General features: G+C 53.0%; 1 protein-coding gene across 1 annotated transcript; it reads left to right on the plus strand.

Moving 5' to 3' along the window:
• Nucleotides 1-1,316: 1,316 nt before the first annotated feature.
• PLA2G2E (phospholipase A2 group IIE) lies at nt 1,317-7,966 on the plus strand. The gene is made up of 4 exons (XM_010957439.3): nt 1,317-1,467; nt 2,200-2,338; nt 2,565-2,671; nt 4,525-7,966. The coding sequence occupies exons 1-4, from the start codon at nt 1,428-1,430 to the stop codon at nt 4,665-4,667; spliced, it is 429 nt and encodes a 142-aa protein (XP_010955741.1). The 5' UTR covers nt 1,317-1,427; the 3' UTR covers nt 4,668-7,966.
• Nucleotides 7,967-10,116: the final 2,150 nt, after the last annotated feature.

A 10,116-nucleotide genomic window follows, 5' to 3' on the forward strand; every position in this document is an offset into this window, starting at 1 on the left:
GGCGCATGTAAGTACTGGGTACAGGTACTGCTTAGTTGCAGGGGAGCACCCCATCCATCCCATGAAGGAGACAAGGCCGGGATGCCTTCTTATCCCCACAGCAGAGACAGGAAAACCGAGGATCTAGCAAAGGAAGGGACCTGCCCAAGACCACGTAGTATGCCCTGGAATCAGGACTTTGAGGCCACAGACCAAGCAGCTCTCAGGCCTGGGTGTTGATGGAAGTGGCTGGTCAAGTTATCCCAGTTGCAGACCGGGACCAGGGAGGGCAGGGACAGCAGGAAGGCTCAGGCCAGGACAGGGCGTCTTGCCTTCTATTCTGCCTGAGTGAACTCCAGGGAGGGGGCAGCAACCAGCCAAGGGGGCCGCTGTGAGCGCACGGCTAGTGGGACCTCGACGTTTCTGAGCACGACAGAGCCAGGCCCTCCCCTCCATCCCGCTGACCTCCAGCCCCACTCTGAAGCCGGGCCTCCATGTTCTGACCTGACTTCGGGGACAGCAGCTCTCTCTGGGGGCCAAGCTGGACCAGGAGACTACTGTCTCCCCTCTCTAGGCCCTAAGATGACATTAAAAGGATAGAAGCTTCTAGTCCATGCTGGAATGTGGCTTTTCCAGCTGACTCAGACAGAGCCTATTTCTACAGCAGCCAGACTACACCACTGCTCGAGGATTTAAGGAGACAGAACTCACATCTGGGGGTGTTTTTGCTACCAGTCCAACAAGCAGGAGCCTGCCCAGAAAAGAACAAAAAGGAAAGATCCCTAAGTTCAGCTGGCTGAGCTCCTAGCCTTTGGACTCTAGGTTCTCGGACAAATGGCCCCCGGGCCCTGGTGCCCTGCAGTGCACTCAGGCTGCCGTCTCTGTTCTCCCCGTGGGCCTCCCGGAGGCCGGCTGAGGGGCAGGGCAGGGAGCAGGGGCCATGCTGAAGGAGCTAGCAGCATGGAAACAGGACAGACTTGCACTTGGCACTCCCAGGCCATGTGAACTTAAGTTTCTCAGCTTCTCTGGGCCTCAGTAGCTGCATCAGTAAAATGGGGGTGAGAAAAAGATACTAAGAGTCCAGAGTACCAAACAGCCTAGGCTCACAGCTCCATGGCGGAAGCTATTGCAGCCATCTGGGGAAAGGAGGGTGTGATGGGAAAGGCAGTGCGATCAAAGCCCACAGATTGCACCCCCGAACTTCCCCCAAACTGCCTGAAAGCAAAGCGCATGGGCCCCAGTTTGGCCCCTCCCTTGGGGACTTGGCCCAAGTGTCAGACCTGGAAGTACTGTTGCATCACTGGGCAATGGGGGTTGATGAAGGGGAGTGGACAAGACCAGGTATTTAACTAATTGGGGACGTGCCTTGAGATCAGAGGCGTCCCTGCTCACTTCCTTCTCCTGCAGCCCAGCTTCTCTGCCGTCTGTTCACCTCCCCTCCCCCCAGGATGAAGCCTTCCCCTACTCTGACCTCACTTTGCCTCCTGGGTAAGTAACCTTCCTGCCTTCACCCCTCCCCTGCCCCAGCTCCAGTTCCCTGGAGGTCCCTAAGCCGGTCCCTGGGGAGGGCGTGGTGGGACCTCTGAAGCCAGTTCTGCTTAAGCAAACACTGGCCAGCAGAGAGGGGGGACGACTGAAGCCCAGGAGGCCCCAGGGGGCATAGGAGAGGGGCTGGCAGGGATCTCAGACAGCACACATGGGGCTCTTGCCACTCACACTCCAGCCATCACCTGAGCTTGGGCTCCAACCTGCCTGGGTGGGCCACCCCCCATTGCTGCATCAGCAGGATCTGGAGGAATCCAGGGAAATCCAGTTAGTTCAGAAGGTTATCCAGTGGCATCCTATGGGACATGGCGGGGACAGAGTGCTCCTGGGGGCATGGGGCTGACAGCTGGGGAGATGATCAGGACCCCGTGGGAGACACTGGGAAGCAGCCAGGAGGATGGGTGGGGGGTGCTCTGGGAGATGGTGGAGGAGAGTGGGAGGGGGGCTGAGTGTGCCGACACGATGGGGATGAGGACTCCAGGATGGAGGTGCGATGCTATCGTGATGTCATTATTGATTAGCATTGTTATTATTGGGAGCGAGGTGCCTGGGGAGGTGAGATTACCTAGACAATTAGAGAGGTCTTGACTCAGATTTGAGGGGACATCAGGGGAAGCTGGCTGCAGAAGGTGGGGCCCCGGGGAACCTGATGTCCTCCACCCTCCCTCCCCGCAGTAGCCCTGGCTGGCGGGAACCTGGTCCAGTTCGGGGTGATGATTGAGAGGATGACGGGGAAGCCTGCACTGCAATACAATGACTATGGCTGTTACTGTGGAGTTGGCGGTTCCCACTGGCCGGTGGACCAGACAGACTGGTGAGCAGGTGGTCCAGCAGCGGGGCCTCTCTGGGAGATGGAGGGGCTGGGGGGAGCGAATAGGGAAGAGGAAGGAGCTGGGGAAGCATCCTGGGGAAGGAGGAGCTGGGGACACCTGGAAAGTGGGGGCTCACTTGAGCTCTTAAGGGACCCGGGCCCCTGGGCAGCCCCTGGTCCAGCCCAGCCTGGCCCACAGGCCCCTCCAGGCTGACCATGACCTTTGCAGGTGCTGCCATGCCCATGACTGCTGCTATGGGTGTCTGGAGAAGCTGGGATGTGAACCCAAACTGGAAAAGTATCTTTTCTCTGTCAGTAGGCACAAAATCCTCTGTGGTGAGTGAATAGCCCTAGAGACCCCCAGATGTTGGGAGGGGGAGAGCTTCAGCCAGGAACCTCGTCCTGGTGGTGACTCTTGGGCCTTGTCAGGGTCAGACCCTGGACTGGAGGGGTGGGGTCTTCCATCATCAGGGAACTGGGGAGAGTCCTGTCCACCCACCCAGATGCTCACGTGGCACCCAGTCTAAAGACCCATCAGCTCCTGCCCTGGCCCCAGGCACTTCCCCCGACCCAAAGGCCTCCCAGCTCCAGCCTCTGGGGAGAGAAAGGAAGGGGGCAGAGCTGAGCGAGAGCCAGAGGAGCTGTGTTCTCACACTGGCCTCCCCTAGGCTGGGGCGGCAGCTAGAGACAGGCCCCCAGGACAGAGCCTTGAGAGCACTGCCCCAGACAAGAGAGAGCTGGAGCTTGGATTTGGGACAGCAGACCTTGCTCCCGCAGGCTGACTCCTCTTTGCCAGGTCCAATGGGTACTTGGGACAATTAGCTTCCCTGGTGCCAGGCCCAGGGAAGCTAACTGAACTAATTGAGAGTGTGGTGGAAGCTCAGATCAGAGAATGCAACCTTTTTCCTGTTGCAAAACCAGCAGCAGCCTGCAGGGAGGGCAGGCCCAGTGCAGGGCACAGCAGGAGGAGCTGGGAAGGTCAAAGACGACTCAACTCAGATCTCTCAGGCCTGATCTGGGGGAGCGGTGGAGCAAGGACCAGAACCACTGGGAGCATCTTTGGCTCAGAGTTTCTGTCTCCTGCCACCATCCACTCAGCAAGGCGGCTTTGACAGGCAGTGAGCTCCCTGTCATGAGAAGAGGGTCATGCAAGACTGGGACAGCCACCTATCAGGGACGGCATCGAGAGAATGAGTGAGGGGAGGTGCCAGGTGAATAGAGACACAGGCTGGGGGGTTCACCTTCTACCCCCTGTGTGACTTTGGGCAAGGGATGTAACCCCTCAGAAGCCTCTGCTTCCCGATCTGGAAAATGGCGATGATCACTCACTTCCCCAGCTTAGTCGGGCTCCTGGCAAGAGCCGCCCAAAGGAGCTGACGTGGCGCTTAGGCCCCTTCCAACTCCGAGTGTTGCTGAAAGGGCAGGTGTGAGCAGAACCCTGATGGGAGCTGGAGGCCGAGCTTTTAGAGAGAACATGAGGTACAGGGACATTTCTGAGCTGTGGGATGAACTCATGGGGACAAATAGGGGCCAGAGCCACTCAGAGCAGACGCAGTGGAGAGAAGAGGAGGATTTGGGGCTTCAGGTGCCCGCAGAGCTGACGCCGGCTCTGATCCCCAGGCCGGGTGTGGGCGCATACGCGGAGGGGAGACCCTCAGGGAAATACCAGAAAAATGGGCTCTGTCTCCCTGCGGGAGACGGGCATGGGCCCAAGCAGGCCCCCAGCTTCGGTCCCTCTGGGGCACACCCAGGTCGTCTGGGACTGAGCGGTTTCATTTCATAGCTTTCCTTTCTGACTGATGGCCGCCCTCCACCAGCAGCAAGGCATCACATAGGGGGAGGTGTTGCCTAGAAGCACCCCCCACACACACAACCTGGGGCTGGGGCAGAGGAGAGCCAGTGGACAAGATGATCTCCCCATGGTGGGGGGGTGGGGTACAGGCAGCGGAGGGGGCTTGGGAGAGGAAGGAACAGTGAGGACAAACTTCCAGGTTTCTAGCATCCCGGGTCCCAGCAGGCCCTACTGTGCCTGCCCCTTCTCTCACCCATCCCCAAAACATGCCCCTCCCTGGTGAGGATGGGCTTCCAGCAGAATGGGGCTGAGAACAGGGACCCCAGTGCAGTCCCCTGTGGGTCCGAGAGTGGCAGGCCCGAGGTGCCTAGTCCCTGACTCGCCTCGTCCCAACCAGCCGGCAGAACCACCTGCCAGCGATGGACCTGTGAGTGTGACAAGAGGGCCGCGCTCTGCTTTCGCCACAACCTGGGCACCTTCGACCGCAAATATGTCAATTACCCCAACAAGCTGTGCACTGGACCCACCCCGCCCTGCTAAGTCTGTGTTCCGGCCTCCTCCCTGCGGCCCCTGCCTCCAGCGGCTGTTGCCCCAGACCTCAGGAACACTGGCACCCAAGGCCCTCCCTCTGGAAAATTCCTTTCCTGCAAACCCATCACTCCCTGAGAGCTCCCAGACTCTGTCTGGCCAGGACCACCACTAGCCTCCCAGGCCACATCTCCCCCTAGGAAACGCCATGCCCCTGGGGCCCTTCAGCACCCAGAAGGCTCTGTAACCCACCCCTGGGATCTGTTTCCTCTTCTGAATGTGATAAGGTTTTCCCATTATTCCAGTACTGATCTCAGACTCTATTATGGGTTTAACTAGTCTACAGTTTCATTCATTCATTTGTGTTTTGAGCCCCTACCAAGTGCCAAAAAAAGTGCTAAGCACTGGGGCCCAGCATTGGTCTGACATGGGTGGCCCCAAACACACAATTCCAACATTCTGCTCTTTTAATTTCCCATTACAGTAAGTTTGGGGGATTCTCTTTTTCTAACATTCTACAGTCTTATCCAAGACAACAATGGCAGTCTCTGGAAGGAACATTTCTGGATGTATGGCGTAATCTGAGAGGCATGTGAAATATCAGCCTAAAAATATTGTCCCCACTATGTTATCGGGCTTCAAACCCCTCCCATCAGAATGCTGGCTAAGAGTAAGAAGAAGCTCTCGAATCATCTTATTCAAGTCCCTCCTTTGACAGAGGGGCATCTGGGGATTCAGAGAGCGGAAGTTCTGCCTAAGAGGGTGTCCTCACTCCCGAGCCAGGATGCCTCCATTTCTTCGTGAGTCAGTCTCAGCCACTGACACTCTGCCCCTCTGGTTGTCATCTCAGACACCCCAGAGTACCCAGGGAAGTTCAGCCATAAGGATGCCCGGGCCAGGTCAGGCTCCTGATACAGGGAGGGGAAGAGGAAAGATGGCAGCATCCAGCATCCTGGGGCCAACTCTGGAGCCAGTTTAATGCACCAAAGGATTCCCATCAAATGGAATGCAGCCTCCCCTAGAAGCAGTGTATTTCAGCAGATTCTCCTTCTAAATATGGATATAATATCTCCAGTATCCGTACTATGCTGATAAAAATCTTCCAGGATTGGGATGAGTCTATTCAATGAGATAAAGCGTGTAAAAAAGCATCGCACAGGCGAAGTTCACCGCAGACGGGTAATAAATGTCCACTCCTTTCGTCCTTTTCATGGCGTGTGTACAACATTCAGGACTTTGAGGGCAGGAAAGAGCCTGAGGCAATCAAAAGGATGATCATCATAAACTTTAAACGGTGAATTTCTGTGTTAGGGAAAAAAAACAAAAACAAAAAACAGGAGACAACAGATGTTCATGCTTGGCTGCTGTGACTGACAAACCCTCCGTGAAGAGGCACCAGGAGACCAGTTCTTAAAGCACGAGCGGGTCTGCAGGGAAGAGGGTGTTTGTTGGGAAGAGTAGTCCTGAGGCGCCCTCTGGTGTCTATTTTGTTCAGCTACAAGGAGGAAACAAATCTGGCTTAAACCTGGATTTCCCTTCATGGGGGACAAAGTGTGTTCCTGGGCTAGTGAAATCTGTCCCCTCCCATTTTCAATAACAAATATGCTGAGAAATAATCAGTAAGTCCTTACAAACATCTTAGAGTGATGGTGCCACTACATTGATAAGAAATAAAGGAAAAAGTAACTGACTTGGGAGAGATGGGGAGAGGCTGTGTTCTGGGCATGATGGATTTAAGGCAGCGATGGACTGAGTACCCGGCGATGTTACAGCTGTTTAACCACCTGACAGGGTGAAAATCAGAACTTTAAGAACAAGCCCTGGTGCAATCTGTTTTCCCAGGCATCAGTAAATGTTCGGTGAATGAATGAGTCTGTCTAAATCCTGATACAGAGTGTGTGTCTGTAGGATACACACTTGATTTCCATCTGCAGACTTGGTGGAAAGAACTGAAAAAAAGGAAGGAAAACCTTGACCTTGCTGTCGGAGGTTCCCGGGAGAGCTCCGTGCTCTGCCAGTTAGCAGAAGTGCATGGGATCCAGACCTTACTGCTCAGGGAGCTCGTTAGAAATGCAGACTCTTGGACCTGCCCCCAGACCTGCTGGTTTAAAAGACCCCCAGGGGATTTGTGCACACATTACAATCCAAAAAGTGCTGCAAAATGGCCACAGCCCCAGTTTCTGCATTTGTCAAATGGAACAATGACATTTTCCTGGCAGGTTGGTTGTAGCAAGGTTTTACTAATTTGGCATGTGTGAATGTATACAAAATAACGCCTAGCACACAAGCGTCCTGTAAATGAATGAATGATAATCTTCATGACAATAGTAGCTAACATTTATTAAGCCTTTGGCATTCCCCAGGCACTGTTCTAAACGATTTGTTTATTAATTCATTGAATGAATGAAACGAGTGAATGAATGAATGAATGAATGAATGCAGCAGGGGGACTAAATCAAGGCTGGAGAAGGGACTTTGTTACCTGAATGTTTCATAGCTGGCCTCTCCAGTTTGGATGACAGGATTTGGATGGTTTTTGCTTTTGTTCCCACTTAGCCCCTAAGAAAAGCTATTAACCAAGTGTTCAATTAAATAACTTGCTGAATAAGTGATTAGAAGCCAAGTCACATTGGAATTCCCAAGTTAACCTGAGTCCAATTATGATTTCACACATATTTGTCTGCTTCTTTGGGGTTGTTGGCAGTGTCACTGGGAGAGAACTGAATACTGTATTAAATTTCATTCTTTCCTTCAATACACTTTTATACAAACTATGCTCCTGGCCCCTTGCTGAATGCTGGAGATAGAGACAAACCTGATGTGGTCAGTCTGCAGCCAGACACCAGTTACTGCACACCAGGAAGTGTTATAATAGAGCTAAGATCGGGCTGTCAGGACCAAAAGTTTTTCAGCCCCCTATTCTCCATCCTGTCCACCAGCGCCAGCTTCACCTTCCCATAGTTTGACTTCCAGTTATGTCATTCTTCTGCCCCCAACCCATCAGTGGCTCCCCATCATCCAGCAACCCCTGACATTCAAGCCTGGTATCATCTGCTTTCCCGGCCTCCTTCATCCAGCCATATATATTTCCCTATGCTCCTCACCGCTGCCAGAACACACCCACCTGTCTCTACCCCTCTGTGCAATAGCTTCCTTCAGTCTAGAAGCCTCCCTCACAGGCTCCTCATCACGTTAACATCCACGTGCTTTAAGGTACATCTCAAATACCACCTTTTCCAAGATGCTTTTCCCCTTGGAGAAGACTTCACCCTCCTCTGAATGGCCAGCAATGTTTGTACCTTCCCAGGAAAATCTAACTGCAGTATTTAGGTTGTTTTGGGTTCCTAGATGGTGGGGACAGACTGCCCTGGATTCAAAGCTGTGATCTTGGACCCATTACTTATTCCGCCATGTGTAAAATGGGGGGTGGGACCATCAGTCTCGTGGAGTGGTTTTAAGGTTTAAGTGAGACAATGAATTCAAAGGGCCTGGCTAGGTCACTTTGAGTTTTTGTCTGCCCTGTTGAATTCATTAAGTGGATGCTATCTGTTCAACTGAATCCACGGATACGTGATAATTACAATTATTTTAGGGGACGGGCATCATACACGTGATAAATACTGTACTAATATATTTGATAGCCCCCCTAGTTCACTGCTCTGAGTGCTCATTTATCTTGAATGGACAAGTGTAAATGATTACCTTTCAGTACCCTGAACTGCGGTCCCACACAGGCAATGAGGCAAAACTGGCCAGAGAGACGCTGTGCAGGGCTGCTACCGGGGATGTGTTCCAAGGTCAAAACGCACACACAGGCCGACTCGTGACACCGTAGGATGCGGTCATGAGGGACCAGGCACACCTGATCTTCGGAATTCATTCAGCAAGCACATCATTATTCTTCCAGAAGCAAAAAGCATGTGGCAAGTGCTTGAAAAAGGAGTTCCTAGTCTTTCTGCAAACTAATGATATACCCTTGATAAACTGTCCTAAACACGTGGGGCATCCCACTCCCCCACTCTGGGCTTTTGTTTATGCTGGCCCTTCAGGCCCAAATACCTTAGCTCCCTATTTCCTCCTCCTGTCTCCCCTTTCATGCCTTGTTCAAATGTCACTTCCCCCACCCAGCCTTCCTTGATTTCTCTTCTGAACTCATAGCCCCTCCTATCAGTACCTCCTTCAATGGCCTGTGTTCTCTTGGATCATGGTTACGTGGCCACTGTCACTGCTGGACTGAACAGTTTTTCTAGGACAGAGTCCATGTCTGATTCAACGCCCAGAAGTAAAGACTCTTAGACAGAATCTGTTCAGTAAATGATGAATGGATTCTCGGATGTTTGGATTGGTGAGTAAATTTAAAACCTGAACATTTGGAGATATCTAAGTCTCTCTACCATGGGGAGATAAAGACAGGTTTCTCCAAGGTGGCAAATTTTTCCTTCTGCCAAGCCAGAATCTATGAATTGGTAGGATGGGTCTCGATCCTATTCAATCAAAATAGCTCTAAATCGCTGCATCACTATGGTCTGAGAGTGGCCATTCTGTCCAGCAGTCCAGCCAAAATCATACTGGAGCAGAGCATTTTTGTATCAAATTTTGGTTGTATCTCAAGGCCACCATACACTTTCTGTGCACTGGGGGAGGCCTTGTGGGGTGTCTGGCAAACTTTATAAACATGGGTTTGCAACCCTGTTTTCTCCTAGGCAACCACGAGCAGTTACCGAAGAGAGACACAGAACAGCCACTTTTCCCCTTATGGTACCTCAGTCTTCAGCATCATAAATTGTCACTCACCCAGACTAAGCAAGGCTGCAGCCTGGAGGAAAATGTAAATAATTAACTGCGTTCTCTAATTATTCCCTGCCTGGCCTGAGGACGCTGCTGTCCTTAGACTCATCTGATCTCATGGGTCACCAAGACCCAGGAGGGAAGCCCCGGAACACCCCCGCCCAGCAGGCGGCCGTGGCCTCCGCTGAATCACTGCGGGGATGGAGTTAAGGAGGCCGTGAGTTTTCCAGCTGGGGATGGGAACACGTAAACCGGGACAGCCCTCTAGTCCTCTGGTCCGAGGCTCTCAGAGTCTCAGTTGGGTTAACAGGGTCCAGAATCTGGGCCTCGTGGGCTCAGGAGCTGGAGTGTCTGTGCACCCAGTCGTCTCTCAGTGACGGAAGGAGGCAAAAATAAAAAAATCACACGAGGCCAGTGACAGAGAGAGAACGGCCTTGCCGGTAGCTGGAGAATTCCTCTCTCATCCAGGGTGGTGCTGGATGGTGCTGCAGAGCCAATTCAAAGGCTGCTTGATAAGCACAAACAGAACAAGAGAGAGCAGGAACCTCAAGGCCACAGTCACGAGGACACGGCGAGGCCAGTAAGACCAATCCTGCCCCAGGGACTGACTGGAGCCCTGGCGCCTGCGTTGAGGGACCCCGAGGACATCCTTCAGGTGAGTCGTGCAGTCACT

The sequence above is a fragment of the Camelus bactrianus genome, chromosome 13 (genome assembly GCF_048773025.1).
Source record: "Camelus bactrianus isolate YW-2024 breed Bactrian camel chromosome 13, ASM4877302v1, whole genome shotgun sequence".
NCBI lineage: Eukaryota > Metazoa > Chordata > Mammalia > Artiodactyla > Camelidae > Camelus > Camelus bactrianus.

Coding starts and splice junctions, on each gene's coding strand:
- PLA2G2E (XM_010957439.3), top strand. CDS start 1,428: ATGAAGCCTTCCCCTACTCTGACCTCACTTTGCCTCCTGG. Junction 1,468..2,199: donor GACCTCACTTTGCCTCCTGG/GTAAGTAACCTT, acceptor CCCTCCCCGCAG/TAGCCCTGGCTGGCGGGAAC. Junction 2,672..4,524: donor TAGGCACAAAATCCTCTGTG/GTGAGTGAATAG, acceptor CGTCCCAACCAG/CCGGCAGAACCACCTGCCAG.